Raw genomic sequence first — 21,815 nt, 5'->3', positions numbered from 1 at the left:
CTCTGCTTCTGTCTCACTGCTGGCTCAGCTCATGGAATGATCACTTTAAGAAAAGCAATATTGTGCAGTTCATCATGTGGTGCAGGTGTTCACCTTCAACTATCCCTGCCCTGTGCTGGCAGAGCAGCTCCAGCAGCACGCACAGCCTGTGCTTGCCTGCCTTCCCACGCCACAAAGTGCGGCACCTAAGAGATCCCCAGGCTGGCTTTGCTCTGAAAGAGGAAATGCTGAGGAAAGGAAAGCTCTCACCTAAATACAAGGAGCTCATATTTTTAACTGATTTCCCTCCTGTGCGGAGGTTGTGATACAACTCCACAATCTCTACCAAACACCAACCTCAGCAACTCTAATTTCACTGATGAAGAAAGGAACCCGGTGAAGAACCAAAGGCCTCTGCTGAAATAAACCCCAGGATCAGGTACCACCAGCAGAAAATTCAGCCCAAACAAGAGCTGCTTCACACTGAGGTCACAGTTCCTGTTCAGACAGGATAAATCCAGTTGGTAGCAGGGTATGGGCTGCGACCTCTTGTGAATCTCATGTGGACAGACCAGTGACAGAAGTCACCAGTGTTGGGTATCCGAGGGCAGAGCTCCCAATCTTGTACTGGCACCCCTGTGCAGAGGCTGCCAGTGTAGTGCAGCTGATTAAAGAGCACTTTTTAATCAACCTAGCCTGGTGAAGCAGAAGTGTGGAAAGAAGAGAAGGAACAAATTCCAGCTGTAGGAAAGAAACTGCTATGGGCAAGAATTTCTTCAGCTGTTCCCCAAGCCAGCATGGAACCATAAGTGTTTGAGCTTGGTAGATTTGGACAGGGTAGAACGCTTGCACACTTGATTTCACTAGGATCCAGTGCTGAACTAGTGGATGAATGATAGATAAGAGATTTAACTGCCAAAATTCATTTTTTCCTGCTAGGAGAGGAAAGAAAAAGCAGTCTCATTCCTAAAAAATAAATTCCCCAGGTTTAAATTACATTAGAGGCATGGTATTTTTTATTTTTGTCTCGACATACATATTTGAGGGGGTTCTAATAAACAGAATATTTCCTCTGACTTTTATTCAAAGGCACTAGCAAGTTCTGCCTTTTAAAACTCAAGAATTTGATTTGCTATAGTGCAATAAAACTTCAGGCAGGATAATAATAAATTCAGGCCTTTAAAAATAGTTCATAAAAATGTACTAAAGGACTACAAACTGAGTTACAGGCTACCAAACAGTATTTTGACCTTTCCTAACATCCCTCATCATAGAATCTCACTGCTGCCAAACAAATACTGATTATTTTCCAAACAATCCCACCCAGAAGAGGAAACAAGTGCATAGAAAAATCAATGGATCTGTCTAGTACCACAAAGCAAGGCAGTGATAAAGCTGATGAAAAAAATCTTTGATATCATGACTTCATCTTTGAGCTGAATATTCAGCCTTTTTCCAAAGCTGCTACACAACAAAGTTGTTCCAAATCCTAAAGCAAGATTTATATACTTAGAACCAAGGTTTAGCCATTTCATGTTCTCTTTTCCCTGTTTTCATATTAGTTGCCTGTGACTTTGTACTTTACCTACACCATATATATTAATCTGAATGCAATCTACCCTTACAGATACAGCTATAAACAAACTAGATTCACCCAGGCAGAGCTTATTCTTGCCACATCTTTGCAGCTAAGCTGGGAGTCACTGAAGAAGAAACAGGTCCCATATGCATAACCATATTAGTTTTCATGTAATGCTGCAACCTGGGAGTAATCATAATTTTCCTCTACAAAAGCCAGTTGTAGCATCTGAATTTTTTACTGCTGGGTAACATCTTTTCAACTTTTGTATGTCAAAAAAACATTTGAAAAAATGTAAATGCTTCACTGAGCTACAAACAATGAAAAAAGGTGTTCTGCCTGCCATCAAACCCCGCTGTTAAAATATTAACACAATGTAAATATTGTAATATTGAGGAAGTACACTGTGTCAGTACTTCCTGGCACCGTACAAGAGCTTCACTGTTCACTTCAGTCCCTGCTGTTAGTTTTAAACACGCACAACTTAAACAAGGCATCTGAGCTTCTCCAGTCCTGGTGCGGAATTGCAGAGGGCAAAATCTAACTGTAGGTTCTCTCTGGACTAAAAACCAAAGTATTAAGAAGAATCCTTAAACCCAAACAATTATGTAGATGTCAGTACTTTTGAGGCAAAAAAAAAATCCCCAGAGTCTTTCAAAAGTCTTGCATACTGCTGCCAAACATGGAGAGATCTTTGGGTATGCACTGTCCTCCCCTTCCTCAGAGAAAAAAAACAAGCTGCAAATGCCCACCAGTGCCAGAAGTCTGAAAGCTGAAGTTATTCCTCATGGCAAAAGTCCCATTCCCCAGATTTGCCAGTTAAGCACATTACTTGCAATTGACTCTCTCAATTGACTGAATAAGCAGCATTTGTGTAAAAAAGAGAATGAAGCAGCTACCTACCATTAGTAAGCCAGATGTTGCTATCAGGCCTTAAGAAACTTTGCCTAGCTGCTGTAATGATCTATTTGTCATGGAAGTGTCACAGAAAAGCAGCACAGCTTCAAAAAATAGTGAAGACAGAGAACGACCTCACTATAGAAAACAACAAAAAACCCCACTTGGTCGTACTCGCAAAAAGTCAGTAGACTTGTTCTATGGGGATCTGAGGGCAGAATTTCACTCTACTGGCTTTGGTTAATACAAGGTAAAATCCTGACTGACAAAGTCAAAGATCTCACCAGTTTCCACTGAAATAGCATAAAGCCTCGAAATCTGAAGTAACTGCTGTTTAAACTCAGAGGCCTCTCTGAGTGACGTATCTGACAAAGACCATCCTTGTCCCACAGATTTAAATTCAAAACCAAATGAAGTACTAGAGAAAAATAACTGAATGTGTGAAATGTCTAATATTCCAGAAATGTCTAATCCCAGCAAAACTACGTGCTAGGATTTCATGTACATAGTCGTATGTGCTGTATTGTGACAAAAGAAAAGTGTAAACACTGCTTCATGCTACCACAGGAAGCACAAGAATTCCAAACCCTCACCAACTTTCTGAAATACACTGAATAAATGGTTTATTCCAGGTTTAAAGCATCTGCTGCTCCTGAAGCTTTCTCACCTTTCACGTATGTTTCTGTACACAAGTGGGAACCAAAATAACTTGTACAATGCCCCCATGTACTAGTCAAAGTATCAGATAAGCCTTATTCTTATGCATGGTAAGAAATTGCCCTGGGGGTTAACACAGATTTTCCACTTAATTTTAACTCACTCACAGACCCTTATTCTGGAAGAGCTCCTTGAAGCATGTATCCAGCTGTATCACCAGATTTGTATATGGTCAAGACTAACATAAATCTCCCACCCTCAGTGTTTTTTCACATGTCAGTTTATCTGCTAAGAAAATGTACTATGAACACAACACTTAGCCCTTGTATCTTTTATCTTACTTAAAAGGGGAGAAAAGCTCTTGAGAACTCAGTGAGCATTCAGTATATGTAATGGACATGAGAGGGCTATAAAAAGTCTAGGAACAGGACATCCTTCCAAAACTGAACTAGTTACTGTGAGGGGGAGTGTTCATTTGTTTGTTTTTTAAAGACAAACAGGGTTGGGTTTTTCTGTCTGTTTCATGAAATATTATAGCTAAGATCCTTCTCCACTTCCATAAATGGATGTTTTTCTTACTCTCAGTGGGTGGTCTCAGAGTTTTGACAGAGCAATATCACAAGCTAAAAACATAGGATGCTACAGAGATAGCCCACCTGCAGTGGTGGTGGATGTGTAGGGGCAGAGAGAAGGTGATTGCAAAGACCAAAACAGACTGTGGTGGGGGAAATCAAAGGTCAGAAATATATTCACAAGCCTAACAATGGGGAAGCCCTGGTAAAATGAGCAGCCAAAAAGAACAGATACATTAGAAAAAGAAGGCATGCATAAAAGAGACAAAAATGTTAGTTTTCACTTATGCTGGTTTGTTAATTTTTTGGTTTTTGTTCTGTTTTTTTGAAAAGATCCTAATAAGAAACTCAGACTAATGCTTAGCATTCCTTTTAGTATAGTTAAAATATTCTGAAAACTGGATTCTTTTATATTTCTATTTTATGCTAGCTAATTTAATGAAAAGAAAATCTTCCTTTAAAAGCTCTGGTGTAAAGCATATGTCAGTGCAATCACCTGCTACTACCTTGTGTGTTGCTTGGTTTCTTACCTGTTTTCTACCAGGAAGTCTACCACATATTTCTTCAGACAGTAGAGATGGGCATCCATCAGCCCTGTTCTGATGTGCATTCTGGGGTGCCTGGAAAAGAATAAAAAAGGGAAATCATGGAGCTTTTGCATAGCTGTTTACAAGAGCTTGTCTTTGCAATGAGGTCAGGGGATAGTAACAAGTGTGCAAAGGTCTGTTCCTTTCCATCTACTGTTGGACTGCCAGAAGAGAAGAGCTCAGGGTGCCATTATGGGGCTGTGTCTATAAACTTACACCTGCTGGCCCTGGGCTGATTTGCTGCAAAAGAAAACACCTCTTCCAAGGAGTCATTACTCCTGCTACATCTTCTCATGTAAGTGGAAATTGCACATTACTGGGCAGGAAGCCAAAGTAATGGGCCCAGAGTGCTAAAAGTTACAGTGGGTAATGTCAGGGTACAATAATTCAAAGCTTCTGGCTAAGTGCCTGCCTTAATATATATGCAAGGCTGGGCATGTTCTGCTAGCAAACACAACAACACTACTGTATTTTCTCCAACACTTCCTGGAGGGGAAGAGGGGAAGGAGATGGGGTCTGCTCATCTTTCCTACACTACACATTACAAATGATTGCCACAGCTCAATTACAAAGCATTTGGCTATCCAGCCCAGTAAGGTGGGAAAGATCAGTAAAACTCCCACTCATCCTAAGACAAACAATGGCAAACAGGGAAGTCTGCTTTCAGAGCAGTGGCAGGTTAATATTTCAGAACCTCAGGAATCTCTGGTAGCTTCAAAATTTTAAGAACAAAGTTTAAATCATAAAGACTCATTGACTGCTTCTATTGCTTCTCTTTATGTTTTCTCTGTTCTTGGATAATGGAAATCCTTTTTGGAACCTGTCTCAAACCAGCCAGATATTTTAGGCCAGTATTACTTTCCCTTCCACAAATCTGTGGCCTCATTTGAGAGCATTCTGGCTGTCTGAACACTTGCCACTAGTTCTCAGAACAGAACAGCCACAAGAGTGTTTAGCCTGCAGATTAAAAAGACAAAACACAACAACAGGCAGGGACTATGCTGAGCTGTTCAAGACATCCATAACTGCACTCACAGTCAGAGGCTATTAAGGAGAGAAATTTCACTCCACACCTGAAATTGTCTCTGTATTCATTTTTCTTCCTTTGATGTCAGAATTTCATAATTAAGTTTGAATGAACATATTTTATCAGTGTACTCTATCCAACTTAGTTTGCTTATTCCAGAACATGCTAAAGTCAGATGTTTGTGATCATGATACTTTTATTATGTAGTTAGCTCAGCAGAAGGATCACTCACAAATTGGGCATGCATATATATATATAAATAGTAAACCAATACTGTCACAACAAATATTTAGTAACACCAAAGCTACCAAGAACATCAGGTGTTCTAGTAAGCCATTTTTCAGTCCATTTCTCAATTAATGCCTTGAACTACTAAAGTATTTAAGTCTTAACATTTCATGACTTATGTGGCATTTCTCAAGCATGCCATTCAAGCTATGCATATTTTTGACTATAACAAAATCCTTTAAGTCCCATTTGCAAAGGAAAGCTCCTATAGTAGTAGTACAACACTTTGCAGTGAAGTATGTGGTCCTAGAAAATGATATATGCACTTTCAGTAGATTACTTCAATAACTAAACATGAGCTCACCTAGAAATGCTCCAGTACTGATGTTATCAGTGGCCTAGATGTTGCTGTGGAAGGCAGCCCAAACAGCAATGTTCCTTATGCAAAGAGGATAGGGAATCCACTAATTTTAATGAGATCTTGCAGTTGGAAGTCACCAGATTCCCTCCTGCTCTGCATCCTGAGAACAGTTTCCATACTTTGCGTATGTATGAGAGGGAGAAATTTCCTATCTTCTCTGAGAAAGGTTCCTTTGTATTTATGTAACAAATATAATCGTTTACTGGGAAAATTAACAAACAATGGAACAAGGCAATAGACATGTAAAAATATAGAAATGGATGCAACATGGGAAGGAGAGGCAAAAATGGGAGAAAAAAATCTAATTCTTAACTTGAAGATGACGAACAAGACAAAATTTCTTTAGTGCCAGAATGCCTGTTTTTACTCTTCCTATTCAAGATCTTTCATATACCCCTGTTAAACACCAGGCAGGGGAAGGCTGCAGCGGCTAGGCATCAAGCAAGGGTGTAAAACAGGAACTCCTCAGTAAATGCTGGTTCTGTCGCCAGTGTCTGTGTGGCTCTGACACATGCAGTCTCCCCACCTGCAAACTGGAATAACTCTATTTAGCTACACCACAGGACACTGAGGATTTGTGGGCTGAAGTTTGTATCTGCATGCAAGCATTGTACCAAGTTTTTCTGTAGCTAAGCAACTTTGCTATTAAGTTATACAAAATCAGTGCAAGTGGACAAATAGAAACACAGTGCTATCTCAGCTCCTCCGTCCCACACAAAAAACCCCCCACAAAACGCAGCCAGACAACAAGATGTACTGAAACACCAGTCTGAGTTAGCTTTCAACGTAGAATATACTAACAATAATGGAACATCATGCTGGACAAGAGGGAGGTCCCACAATGAAATCCTCTGAAATACAGACCACCTAAGTGATTTGCAACAGAATAGTCCCATAGATTAATATTATAATCACAGCTTCAAAGGTCAAACAGGCAAGTTTGGGCACATGCATAAACAAAGCTGTGATTTCTGTAAACCAGACTCAAGGAGAGAATAGCCACACTAAACCAGACTGATAAGAGTACTCTATCATAACAAGCCACTAAAGATGATGTTAATTTTCATTGACTAGTACTTAAACCAGTTTATCTTCAGGTAAAAGCAAAGGAACCAAATAATCTAACAGATAACAGCAAATCCCATCACCATTTCAAATGAGCATCTGGTTACTAATATCGAGAGCCACACTCTGGTCTCATGCCTCTGATCTCCCACTCCATCAACTAATCTTTACAGCATATGAAAAATGAGCCCGTCCCAAGGAACAGCTGATACAGAGAGAATCAAATAACAAACAATGCAGGAGCTGATGCACCTAGACTTATTGCTCTGGGGGAGATAATACAGAAGGCTTTTAATTATATCATCAAAGCAAGGGAGAAGGTACTAGGAGGGGCTGGCTGCAGATGGTTAAGTGTTAATGAATGCCGGGTTGGGTGGTTTATCAAAAGAAAAAGACTGGATATGTATCTGAGAGGGTCACCCTTGAGATGAAAGTTGCAACAGCCATTGTTGGAGCTCCTTAATGAGGGAGGAATGTCAAATGTGTACCCTGTAAGAATCATACCAATTACTAAACGAACTTCGGTTCAATCTAGCAAATGTAATCAAGCACAAGTCATTAAAATACATGGTAAAACTCCCTTTGGTGCTGCCACTATAGTGTCTATTACTGTCTGTGCTCCCGTGCAAGGGAGGGGGCTGCTCCCAGTTACAAGCTCTGTGTGTTAACTGATGGCAGATTTTAGTCCTAATGATGAGGCACGGAGGGCTCCCTGGCAGAAAGTCGACAATGAGAAGGCTAGGAGAGATCTGTGGAGAAGTCAGGGAAAGATCAGCAATTAAAAGAGCAATTTCAAAGAATGCAATTTAATGTGTAAAATTAGCTTTTATTAGCACATAATTCCACAAAATCCTGACTCAGGATGAGAGAGCATAAAGGTCTGCAAGAGTCCTTAGAAAAGTCTGTGCCTGTAATTCCTGACACACCATTGTGAAATAATAAGCAGTACTAACAGGATTGATGCATGCTTCATACATGGCATTGCTTTGAAAGTGGAGCCCAGAGCTTTTCTTTCCCTGATAACCCTCTTCAGGATTTCCTCCCTCAGGGAAATCAACCACTGATAGAGCAAACTTCCCTTGTTTAAAGGCAAAAAGTCGGACAATTGTTTCAACTGTAAACTAATTTAGAGAGATTACCACCAAGAGCTGGAGGTTCCAACCAGCTCCATACTCCCACTGACAGTGTGATAATGCCAGGCTGGGGTCAAAATCATAAATCTGAAGGGAGCACACACAATGCTTAAAGCCAAAAAGCCTCTCTACTAAGCATGGGATATTGCCACATTAACCTCACCACCTCTTAACTTCAAACAGCTGTTGATGGAAAATATGAAGGTCTTTAAATAAGCTCAAGGACCTGAGGCTGTCCGTACTCTAACACTAATCCAAGCAATGACACAATAAAAATCTAATCATACCTGCAATTAACCTGGCTCCTAAACTGATACCTGAATTACATCCATCGTGGGCTGATGGGGTATTAGTTCATCTTCCTCCCCGTCCTTCCAAAGTAAATAAATAACACGCTAAGTGCAAACGATGCATTCCACACTTGCATCTTTTCTAACTAATGGCATGTAGCTCACAGTCTATATAGCCAAACACTCTATCACATTCTTCCTATCCCCCACACCACAAACCGTGCTCTCGGATGAAGCAGCGCGTGGTCCAGTTCAAACACAGTGCTGACCCCTGCCTGTCTGCAAGAACGTGGTGCTCTCGTGTTGATACAAAGCCAGTGTACAGATCAACATGAAGAGAAGTCTCACAGCAAAAGCTGCCAGACCACCTTTAATGTCTCAAGCATTCCTTTTTTTTTTAAAAAATAATCCCTAAATCGCATTGCTCATTTACGGGACAGCTCTTGGCTGTAAACTCACTAATAATAAAAGACCACTGTTACATTGGCTCTTCAAAAATCCCAGACACCTTATGACCTTAATTTTTTTTATTTTTTACACAGTGCTTTTGGCCAAAAAGATCCCAAAGCACTTAGCCAAATGAATGTCCCCACTGTATGCCGGGGCTCCTTTGCCCACCGGTGAAATGCTGCCACCTCTGGGCTGCAGAGCCGCGGTGGCGGCGCCGGCCGGGCCCCCCCCGCGCCCCTCGATCGCCGCTGCAGAGGAGGGTGGGCAGAGGGGAATCGGTGGATGCTGCTTCTTGGGTGGAACTGCTTCAGTTCTGGCTGAGGAACATCTCAGCAATGGGACCCCAAGAGTTCAAGACAGCACAGACTACTATGAGGTGTCTCCCAACACGTGCCATGAGCCCTGCACGACCCTGACCTCCGTTTCCCTGCCCAGGGGCACCCCCTCACTGTTCCCCCCTTCCTCCAGTTTTGTAACAACCTTATTTAAAAAGACAGGAGGGCAAGATGTGCTTTGGTCCCTTGAGGATCTGGCAAGGGAGGACAGGCCACTGCAGTTCTGGTAACAACTACCCACCATCCATCCTCACAGCTGCTGCTGCTAAAGAGACACTACACCAGGAATGGGAAGTACTTTCCAAATGAAAATGTTTTATTGATCTAGTGACCTAAGTTGCTCGAAAGCCTTCTGAATAATAAATATTTTTCACTTAAAACCTTCACCACATGCCATTTTTCTTTGTTGCACTATGTTATTAATATACCCATGAGACTATAACACAAACTCTGAACCTACTTCTGACAAAAACATGCTGAAAACTTTTTGGTAAAGGAACTAACTTTCATTGAAAGCCAAAGATTAAATAATTTTCTTTAGTATAAAGAGTATAGGTTAGCAGTCAGAACTCAGGATTAATATTTGCTCAAGGTCAGTAACGGTTTACAATAAGCCAGTGTGACCTCCCTGTAGAAAGAGTCATTTTCTTGGCAAGAACGCTGTGTTTTAACGTTAACATCTCTTTTGACTTTGATGCTGAAGAGCAAGGGGGCCAATGGCTCTGCAGCCATCTCATCACGTGAACCTATAAAAAATGTTTTTCTTCATCCTGTTTCAGCTTCCCCATATGAAAAGGAGAACAACAGTAATTCCTCACCCACCCCAAGTCCAAGGAGTGCTCCCCGGGGAGTGCACAGCCACGTCGCTGGCTGCACGTGCATCCCCCTGGGAGCACACCAGACACAGCTGCCTGTGAGAGCACTTCCCTAAACTTGGTTCTAAGGGTCTTCTCTACCATAGTGAGTGTGAACAGCTGTAGGAAATAACACAGGGGCCAGGCTGCCCACAATGCTACCACCCCTTTTCTCTTCCCCTGTCACTGGAAAAACAGAGTTCATGCAAATATTTTATACTAGACACTTTTATACTAGATACTGTTCTGCTAGAATACCCTGATTGCTATGTAGAAACTGGGAAAGCAAAAGAGAGAGACCAAAATGATAATAAGCCTGGAGTTTGGTGTGAACAGAAGAGAATACACTGTGAAGGAGGGCGGGGACTGCCAGAGACATTATTAATAGGTTTTACCCTTGAGCTCTGGCAGCTACTTGTTCTATACACAGAGGAAAAGGATTAATCAAGCCTTGCACGTAAAGGTTCTTTCTATGGTCTGCCAAAATATTTAAAGGGCTATATACAAAGTGTAAGCCTTATTATTATACACATTCAGTGTAATCATCTTATGCTACAGTTAAGGCCAGGATGACAATAAAGTAGATTATTGTGTGCTATAACCAATTCAATTCCAACACAACGGGACATGGCTTAGTCACAGTTCAGATCTGGTGTTTGAGCTTATTTTTCTTATGCTGGGCTAAACTGTGATTTAAGAGATTTAATTGAGCTTTGGGAAATGCTTTCTTTGCTGAAGAAGGAGAAAGAACTAAAAGTCTGCACCTGGCAACCCTAATCATTTCCAATTTTCAGCTCATTTTCCTTCCTACTTCATGGAAATTCACCTTAGTAAATAATTGTTCCCTAAAATCACCAGGGCTGAAAGGATGACAACACATCAGAGGAACAAGTTTCAAGAAAACAACTGAAGCTGGAGGATTGTATAGAGGCTACTGAAGAACAGCAGCTCCTGCTGATCCCTCCTACATCAGCTCCCCAAGGGCTATGCAGTAGACATACGATATATTTTTTTAAATCAAATAATTACAGTAAATGCATGGGAAACAGTGAAACTGAATAGTAGGTCAAAGCTGCAGGTCACTAGCAATATATAGCTTAAACACAGCAAGGCTGACACAATTTCGTCATGCCACTGGCCTGGACTCAACAGCAAATAAAACTGTACTTGGCAGCGTGAGCTTTGCTTGACAAAACTCTAAAGACCTTCTGCACCTTCCAGGTGAGGTGGGTCCTACTTAGAATATATGATCTGCAAAATTTGGGAATTTAAGGTAAGGGCATACCTTTCGGCTACTAAAAATACATAGGCAAAAAGAAATTCTTCCTCCTCCAACCTTAAATTGCAAGTAAAAACATAAGCAAAAAAACCCCTCCAAAGCTGAAATAACCATAAATGTTTCCCTTGTATTTCACAGAGCCCAGGAACAGAACAATTGAAGCTCTCACACATATCCTTGGGTTTCCCACTGTGAATTGCTGTCCAGGTACCTCATGAGAATCACCTACTTCTGCACCACCAGTTTATTAAAATTAAAAATCTCTCTTTAAACCTGTCACTATGCACAGGCCATAGCTGATCACTCACTTCCCTTTGCTAGGATCTTTGCCTGACAAGCGAATGGGCTCTTCGGGATGGAAGGTGCACGTTTGTGAGTTCTTCTGTAGAAGATATTTGCATTCAAAACAGTTAAATTTCACCAGACTGAAGAACAACCTGACAAGAGCCTGATAGCAGGTCATTAGGGTTAGAAGGAAGAAGAGAAGTGGAGAAGAAAGAAAAGACTACTTGTCAGACAAAGCAGCATCTGGCTCCCACCAAAACTTACAGTCTAGAAAGCAAGAAGACATGAGCTTTGAGTCCAAAGATGGGAAAAATTTAAGTTTTATGGTTTAAATTACCAAAATCTACTCAAATCCAGCCCGTGTAAATCTAGCCCTTCTGCCATAAACCTTGCAATGCTCATTGTCTTCATTTACTGTAAATGAATTATACTTTGTTCCTGCTCCTTGAGGGTCTGTAGCTTCCTTAGCTGATGCTTTGACCTGTGGGTTTTTCCAATTTCCCCCTGGCAACTACTGCTTCTGCCTCAGTTTTGATTCGCAATAAGCTTTTACTACCGTATCTACTCACATGTCAATTCCACTGGAACCTGGACACTTTAGCACTTGACACAGTAACCACTCTTCATACTGACAAGATCCCAACAATTGCAAGTGTCAAATATTTAATTAGGTAATGAGAACAGCTTTATCTCAGACAGAAATTAAAGTGGGCACAGAATTTGGCTCTGCTGCCACTGTGGAGGGAGCCAGGATACAGGCTGCTCCACATCTCGGCAGTGCTGAAAGGGTACACAAAAGAAAAATACGTTAGAGGAAATTCTGCTAAGGGATCAGCACTCAGACTTCATGAATCCTGCTTCCCTGCAGGAAAACAGAGGGGTTTCCTGGCTTGGTTACACTGAAGTCATGACTCAGCCTGTGTATTCAGATACATCCTCAGAGACAGGCTAGCTTGGATTTAAGGCAGCATCAACCTTGAGCCATGAGATTTCAGGACAGTGAGAGCCATCAGAGCTTAGGACATCACCAACTTTAGAGTATAGCCCAGTTCTGCAGTCAAAAAATACCCCAGGTGATAGGAACATCACTGTACTATTTATCAACTATTATTTGACAGTATCAAACAAGAACTTCATTAAAAGAATGTCTTAAAATTAGCAAGTATAACATTCTTTTTGCAGAGTGACAACAGAATTAAAAGCCAAAGGAGAACTGAAGTCAGACTGAAGCCACTGACAGACACCGCTCATCTTTTCAGCCCAGAAGAACTTTATGATAAATTCTTTTAATAGCTAACTGGCATTTTACAAAATACCATTAGAAATACTATGGAATGATCAATGTAAGTATCAGAGGGAAAAAGAAGGAAAAAAGACTAGACACAGAAAACTATCACTACCACAAGACGACCTTAACATTCACCCAAAGTCCAAATTTGCATTTTTTAAACGCGTAATTACAGTGGTTACAACCACACTGGATTAGTTTCTGGTTAGACCAGACTACTCATGATTTAAAATTTCCAAACTTGTTAATAGCTATAACAGAAGTTGCTGCTTCTTATTACTACAAGAAACTGAACTTAAAACTAAAGCGCTTTCAGGAAGATGCTGAAGTTGGAGCTCTATAGCATTATACCCAGCTGAACAAAAACATACACTGCACTAAGGACAGAGCTGGATTTCCAAAAATCTCTCTCACCTTTCACCCATTAGTAGCATCTGAATAAAAGCTTAAGGTTGAGCCGGAAGAGTTTTACTCCTTTGGAACACTGATCATACAGCAATTAGAATACTGGTGAATCCTGGTGAATTCAGTGCAGTGAGATGATACTTTGAGCAGGTTTCCTTCCTTCTCTGGACCAGTTACCACTGACTGAGAAACTTCACACACACTAGAGTGAAGTTTCTCACTTCAGCACATGCTAAGGTGGGAGCTGCCTTTATAAAAAGGTAGGCAAAAAACCCCAAACAAATAACAAAAAAAGCCCCAAAACACATTCTTGAAGGAAAAGCTGTCTGGACAGCTAAAAAAAACACTGTTCATCTGTGTATTTTCACAATTTCAATATTTATTTTTAAGATTTTTAGCCACAGTTATAAAGTCCAATTTTTAGCCAGAATTATCACATATTTTATTGCTATGACACCCAGCACATTACTTGTCCAGAGACAGAGTGGCTTCAGCAATTAAATAGATAGGATAAAGGTCATTAATCTAGACTTCAGCAGTCCCTCATAGTGAAAGCAGCAGTAGAGAACATTTCAGTAGACAGCATTTTCAGCACAGATCACAAGCTGGTATTGAAAAGCAAGTGAGAAGACAGCAACTGAACCCTCTGTTGTTTATACCACCTGGAGCAGTGAGTTAAACCTTGCAGCGTAGCAGCAAAAAACTGGCCATGGCAAGTACCAGAGCTCAGATGTTCCACCATTTGCTCTTGGAAGAGCTCTCTGTACAGAAACCAGAGTGACAACAAATCCAATCCTTGTCTTTTGCAAGGCATGGTAGGATAATTTCCTCATCTTGAAACATTTAGCCTAACAGAAAGAAAAAGAAAATAGATGGGGGATGACCTGAAGATTATCATTTACAATTTTACATCAACCTCAGATACTGTTAAAACAAAACAACTTCTATTCCCTTCTTGCTTGGAAAAGACTGGGACCATTCTGTCTGTGGTTGTAGACTGTTTCAGTATTATCCAACTGCATAAACGAAACTAGTGTCAAAATTAAGTTTTAAATGGCTTGAGGTTTATAGGAATTAAAGAAGGAAAAATTAAATTTGAAACTCTGCTTGTTTACTAGCACTAATTAAATATGCCAGATTTCTGGGCAAGCTTCCTAGCCTGTGGCTACTACGTTACTGGCTTGTAAAACAGTCAACAAGTGCATGAGTACAAAGCACAAATACAATAACAGATTTCGTGTACAGTCCTGCCCTTAGTTTATAAAGAAAAAATGTATTAGAACCAATCTGTAACTATAAAGATCTGTGCTAACCCTCTAGACCATGTTAGGAATATAAAAAAGGCCCAAGTCTACAATGGCTGCTTTTGCAGAGACAGTTTAAAAAAAGCAAACACAGAGAGAGGTAAGAAGCAATAAGCACAACAAAAATTAACAGGAAGCCTTAAAAGACCAGTTTACTTCTAAAAATTCCATGCTTCTGGGCTCTGCTCTCAAAATAAATTGCTATTAAAAATAAAAGGGAGTTTTAGCACTCCAACAGAAGAGGTGGGTCTGGTTCTTCACACCACAGAAGCTGCACTCCTCACAAATAGATTTTATTATTATATTTGACTTCACTAGAAAACAGCTTTATTCTGAAGAGCTGGAATCGCACACTTAATGGGAGCATGGACCATATCTTTAAGCGTACAGTCCTTTACATTCTATACTTTAAAGACAGATAATATCTTTGTGTTCTGCATTTTAAAGAAACCAGCACAATGAGCTCATAGTCTGTGAGGAAACTACAACAACCAAGAAACAACAAACTGAAGCCAATCTCAGAAAAAAAAAGGAGTCTCTGGGGACAGAACAAAATGCAATGGTACCTGTATCATCCCTAGGTAGGTGGAGAAAGAAGAAGGAGGGACAGTAAGAGACCACGACCTAAACACTATTCTTTGCACACCCTTCTTTCTAGAAAAGCTCCCCATTTACTTTCTGTGGCTGAAGCAGCTGTTTCTACAAAAGCAGCAAACAACTCTTAATGAAAAAACACTTGAGGACAATTTGCTGCCTTGACAGCTTTAACATGAACAGCCTTTCACAGAAACTCAAATTAATGTGTGCTCCCGCTGTACAGTAGTCTTGCTCAGCTTTAAGGAAACGAGGAATTTTGCTTCAATAAAAATTCAGCCACGCAAATATTCTGCTGTAAAAAGAGGCATAAACAAATAACTCTCCAACTTCCAGAATCACGTACATGAGGCAAAGGGAAATGATATAAAAATAACTAGGTTTTTGTTTACATCTCAGATTTAGAAGAGCAATTCCAGAAACTAAATTGCTTCCACAGAGGCATTGATTTAATTAGTCTACATAGCATGCCTTATTTGTGTTCAGACCTCTGACGTACACTGATAAAAAAAGAAAAAAAATACACAGTGGACACACACAAAATAATTGCCTAAACTTTTTCTATGCCAGATGCAAGTAGGAATTCTCAAACACACTTTCATGGACTCTTCCCTACATGCAAATGATCCCTTTTTAATATACACAAACTATGTATGCTTTCAATTAAAAACATGACTGGATCGATTAGATCATATATTTTTTGCAAACCAGCCAAAAATCAAACACAAACCGAAGCCATGAAGGAATTTCTGGAAGTACAAACCATACTACAATTCTACTTCTGGCAATGAGAATCACCTCTCATTTTGACACAATGCTAGAACTGACAGCAGTGCACAAAAACATGCTGTCATTCAGCAATGAAATAACTGCATTAATAAACAGGACTCAGAATCCTAAAAACCCCTAAGTGGTCAAAATCTTAGCTTAGAAAATAAGCCCACTATGATCAAGTAACAGCAGAACACTGGCTTCTTGCTTTTTGGTAACTGTTAATCTCAATTTTGGGTCTTACTATTCAACAGGATGACGACATGAGCTCCTCAGAGATGTGAACAACAGCTTCTCTTCAGGACACAAACAGTGGCAGGGAAGGTGACATTTCTGCTTAAAGTAACAAACAGGACTACTAAGAATGGCTTCTCATACACTTTCCCCCCCCACTGCATTTTGATCCTTGTGAGTACAGACTTTGCTTGTCATTCCTTACACTAGATTCAAAAGCCAAAACATCCCAGAATTTTGGGAATGAACATTCAACTGTGAGTGTAAATAAGATATTACTCACTTTTAGAGACAACATAAAAGTAACGTAAAAGTTCAAATCAGTGCCTACCTTGAATGAATACTTCTAAAGCTCATCAATTTTTCTGCTCTTTATAACCTCATCTAATTCTCCCTACGCATGCTCCACCCAGGAAGCAGGGATCAACAATTCTGACAAGCAAACTTACACACAGAAGTCAGATCAGCCCTTGCAAAGCCACCTTGTGTACACTGCAGTTCTCCTTAACTCTCCTGTGTGCACAGCACACAGCTGGTGGTGGTGGCCTCACATCACCTTCCCAAAACCCCTGCTCATTTCAAGCCTTTGGATGCTGAACAATGTGGTTCAGCTTTCACCTCTTCACCATACAATAACTTTTCAGGCACTGTCCAATGATAAAAACATTCACATGTCAGAGTATCTAGAACTTAGGAAACAGTCATATCCTAAGATACCTAAGACTCTGGATATTTCCACTGAGACATGAATTAACACTCATGGCCAATTTTTTTATTGCCATTGGAAGAGCAGTGAAATCAGCAGTAGATATACAGGCATATGGCAGGTAGCAGACTGAAGCCTTCCAGAAGTCTTGACTGGAACTTGTGAGTCACTTCCACTGTGAACACAACATGTTTTCATGTAGGAAAATTAAGAAGTCAAAGCACAGAGTGTCTAAGTAAAATGAACTTTTAAATTATTGCGCTGCAATTTGCAAAGATCTTTTTATCACTCATACTCAGTACTAGACACCTTTCTCATACAGACAAGTTCATATGTTTTCATCTACTGCCTCCAAGATGGTGAATTAGTTAGAATTTCAAGACACAGAAATAAAGGAGCAGGTAAAGTGACAGGATTCTTTGCAGCAGGCTACTGAACTGCAAGGTTATTTCAGCTCTGGAGTCTGGCATTTCTGCTGTTAGTGGCATTCTTGATTTACAGGTTCATTATAACTTTATGCACATAACCTTTATGAGGCCACTATTTATTAGGGCAGCATCACTTTGTTTTACTACCATAACCTGTCATTCAGAAAAAATTCACTCTTTCTGTTTAAGGATAAAACTGTCATTAAAAAAGTGAAGAAGCAGATCATACACAGCTGCCCAAATCAACTTGGAAGGTGTTTTACAACAGATTGCTTGCAAAAATAGCTGTCACATTTTTAAAATATTTAGGAAAAATAAAAGCAGTTAGTCTTTGGAATGATCACCTTCTAAAGGGAATTACTTTTCTACTGTGAAAATTAACTATTTGAAGAATTATAAAAGATGATACTCTTGTTTGATATTTGTATTCTGCTGGATCCTGAAAGTGCTGACCAAAGCTGTTCATATGGGTAACAAAACCACAGTTCTCATCACAGAATTTAAAAGCTGCCATCAGGTGGCCAAACTGGAACCAGAGAGCAGCAAACAAATGCAAGGATTGAAGAAACATAAACATCACTTTTTCTCCTTTATTCAGAACAATAAGGACCTGACAAGGCCCAGATGATACTACTGTTTCTGCAGCAGGACTGGCTCCTCCCAAGGAGTCCTTGCGGTCCTTCCGCAGGATACACCAGCCCCGGGGCTGCTCCGCCCGCCCAGCGGTGCCGCTGCCGGCCCGGCCCTGGCAGCACTCGGGTGTCAGCCCAGGGGCATCGCTCGGCCCTGCCAGACTCAAGTCAGCATTTGTAAAACCAGTTCGTATGCATGCAAGGAGTCACCTACCTACAAATTCCTGCCCACCCAGGAGGAGTGGCTTGTTAATGCAAAAGAAAATATATTTAATTTTTCACTGCATGCCCAGTGCCTTTGTACCAAAAAAAAATGGAGAATTAGTACGTTGAAAGTGAATTAGAGACAGTGGAATGGTAAGAGTAGCAGTGCATAACAATGTAACACACAATACACTACACAATAAGAAATACTACAGGCTTGTAGTGCTGAAATGCAAGTGCTGAAACTGAAAATCTGAGTTCAAACATGACCTGTAGCTCATGCTACAGTGTTAGATCAGCTGCATCCTGCAGGTCATTTTAACAAGTACTACTCTTACTCAAAGTGTGGGAAAGCCAACAGTTAATACCCTGTACTCAGAGCAGCATTTTACATTTGCACTACTGACATAAATGTTCACAAGTTATGCCCCTATGAGACAGTAAAGTAATATTGCATTCATTTTAAAAAGCAAAGAACGTATGAGACACTAACATTAAGTGGATTTCTCAAGGCCACAAAGCCAAGTAGAGAGGTGAGGTCTCTTTGGGTATTAATTACAAGGTATTCTTAGTGCAAACAGGCAATAACACACCAATTCATTTGAAGTTTATCCCTTCCAGCATCAGATCTCCTAGAGAACTCTTCCTATGTAAACACAAAGGTTGCTTATTTTAATGGTTCTCTACAACAAACAGATTATTTCTATTTTTTTCTAAGAGAAGGACAGATTAGGAAGAAGTAAGGTCAGACAACTTTTCTGCAAACTCTTTAATTCAACAGTTGTCTAGGACAGGAGAAGTCATTTTTTACCCCTAGGCATGACGTTACCCCTATCACATATGAAGGCCTGGAATCTACATTATATTCCTACTATTGTAACACTTTTTTCAAACAAGTATCAAAGACATACAAAAAAAAAGCTAAAGTCTGCTTTTTTCCAGTATGCTTCCTTCATATAATAATGTAAATCAGAAAACACATAGAATCCTGTGTTCTAAAGCTACACTATGATGGGGTACATCTAAAATAAAAACATGCAAAGGACATATTCCTTAAATCTGAAATATATACTATTTTCTCAAAGGGTAAGATACAGAAAAACATACCAGCAAGCATCAATTTGTCTCACTGATCTATCCCCTCAATAGCCAGAGGCTATTTTTAAGTATGCTGACTTAACATAAGAATCTGAATTGTATAAATCAACGTCTCAATTAACATTTTGTTTAGGAAGAGTTACGGAAGAAAAACAGAATGTAATCATTTGCTAGCACAGTGGCTCCAGAGGTCTGGGAGTGTGTGCAAGAAGAATGGAGTTGAATGTGGGAAGGGTCCATTATTCTTTCAATAGCGTCTGGTACTGCAAAGTATGTACTTGCATACTTTCCTACTGGAAAAGCTTAAGGCTTCAGTAGCTCCTTGGTCTGGGAAAATGGCAGGCACCCAAATGCTAACCCAGGGATCTAGGAACAAGATCTACCTGAAGAACAATATTTTTCAAGTGGCCTTAGAACTGAAAAATGGCCATAAAAAGAAGTCTCATTCCCAAGGGATTTTATTCCTTCTGTCTGGCTGCTGTTTGTCAGGTGCCATTCCCCACACACATCCTCAGCACATTCTAAAGCAAGAATGGAGAGAGGGCCTCTCTGAAAATAATCACACTTGCTGAAAGACCAGCCCTGCATAAATATCTCTAACAACAGTACAAACAGAAATCAGACTTCTTGCCCGATACTTTAGTTGAAATTTATAGCACCACTGGCCATGATTCTGTTATTACTATTCTACCTGGCTAAGGCTCAAAGTTACAGAAGTGGGAATTTCAGAGGTATTTTCAGAAATGATGTAGCTCATTTGGGGGAAGAAAACCAACCAAAAAAATATACTTAGTTCTACAAATGCTATACCAATGCATCAGTGAATAGAGCTATATGTTACACATATATGTATACATATATGAACACATGTACCATAGAGATGGGACAGAGAAGTTAAGGATACACATGGCCTCTGAAATTATATTTAATGCTATACCTTGGGACTAATAAAGCAAAGGGGGGGGAAATAAAATCAAAGGGAATACTAGAAGACAGTCTCTTGTGCTCTTGCAAATATCACCAGCTGCTGGATGATTTATATGCAAAAAAACTAGAAGTTGAGCTTTAACTTAAATTTCCCTGCTTTCTTACTGGTTTGCTTCCAACCCTAGGAGTTTAATTAAAGTCCATCAGCCAAATTTTTCTGTCTGAAGGACCTAAGTTATTCCTTTTTAAAATCTTCCTGTACTGACTGACCCAGATTTTTTAAACTCTTGAGCTTTCACCAACCTGATTATGAATACACACACACGTAACACACACATTTTTTAGAAGGCTAAGGAATTTCAAGATGACCAACCCAAGAAATACCAACAGCTCCTGCTGCCAATATGCAGGTATATGCAAGTTATACTTAAAATGAGTAACTGGGCAAGATACAGCATTCTGTATTGCCAGTTCACATGTCAAGATCGAATAGCCACCTCCTCTTCATTCTTAACAGAGTATATAGTATTTGGTGACTGGGGAAGGAAAGTTCTACAAGAGATCTCAAAGAAAAGTGGAAAAGCAGTTTTACTTCTTGTAAAAGGAATCTCTATCTCATCCTCTCTAGCTGGAGAAATGGTGCAATAAATTTGATGAAGAAAGGAAGGATTTAAAGCCAGAGAAAATTAGGATTTCTCAAAGCAGAAACATAGAGAAACATGCTGCCCTTAGGAATAGATCCCTGCTATTTACTTGATCTACTGGAAGAACTCCTGGGGAGCATGTCTTAGCAAGAGAAAGGAAAGTTTGCTATGCTCTTCATTTCCTGTGTAATTCCAGAAACTGCCAGCACAATGCTGTTTGGGGAGAACCACACTACAGCTATTCAACAGGGAATTCGGCATTGTATTCTGAATGAATGGAAACATTCTCAAAGATATATATTTGCTGCAACTAAAGTAGAATGCAAACCCAGTAAGGATGTGAGCCCACATACACCTTCAATCAGCTAATTGCAAATTGTGACTCTTTCCATTATGACTTTCGCAATATTCTTCGCAGTGCGCAACATCACAGTAAATCACCCGGGTTAGAGTTCACAGGAGCCACGAACTAAGTGCAATAAATCAGCACTAAAAATATTATGCAACTGCAGTTCGACTGATACCAAGTGTAGCTAATTTTAACAGAGAGGCCATCACTTTTATGTGTCCTTGCAAGTTAGTGATTTGGAATCTTGGTGACCAGGATGAAGGAAAGGCTCTCAGAAATCTGGATTTCTTAGAATAAACTAGATGAATGGTTCCCTGCAAAAACCCCAGTGGTATTTCCCGCCTGTCCACTGCAAAAACCTTCTGCTAAGCATGACAGTGTAAAGGACTAAAAATGCATCAGTAACACAGAACAGTAAGGGAACCACAAACTTTGGCTGGGTTCGTGAGCTGGGACCTCATCCCCAAGCAGAATCAGACCTTTTAACTGAAGAGGAACAGTCATATGCCTCATTTCACCCTTACTTTGCTTTAAACTAGGCTGTTCCCCCCCCGCCATATTCCACATTGGCTGATAAATTCCCCAACGGCGGG

General features: G+C 40.2%; 1 protein-coding gene across 1 annotated transcript in view; it reads right to left on the bottom strand.

Annotated features, from left to right (window-relative positions):
• The window catches only part of EIF2B3 (eukaryotic translation initiation factor 2B subunit gamma), a gene marked incomplete at its 5' end in the record, with an annotated part of 99,880 nt that overhangs the window by 45,246 nt on the left and 32,819 nt on the right, over positions 1-21,815 (bottom strand). Inside the window, one exon of the mRNA XM_008640784.2 lies at positions 4,215-4,304. Coding sequence (XP_008639006.2) covers positions 4,215-4,304 — 90 coding nt within the window. The remainder of the gene's footprint in view (positions 1-4,214; positions 4,305-21,815) is intronic.

This window comes from Corvus brachyrhynchos, unplaced genomic scaffold (genome assembly GCF_000691975.1).
Source record: "Corvus brachyrhynchos isolate BGI_N302 unplaced genomic scaffold, ASM69197v1 scaffold48, whole genome shotgun sequence".
Classification (NCBI taxonomy): Eukaryota; Metazoa; Chordata; class Aves; order Passeriformes; family Corvidae; genus Corvus; species Corvus brachyrhynchos.
The sequence above is the reverse complement of the archived record's forward strand: the minus strand, read 5'-3'. Positions and strand labels throughout refer to the sequence as shown.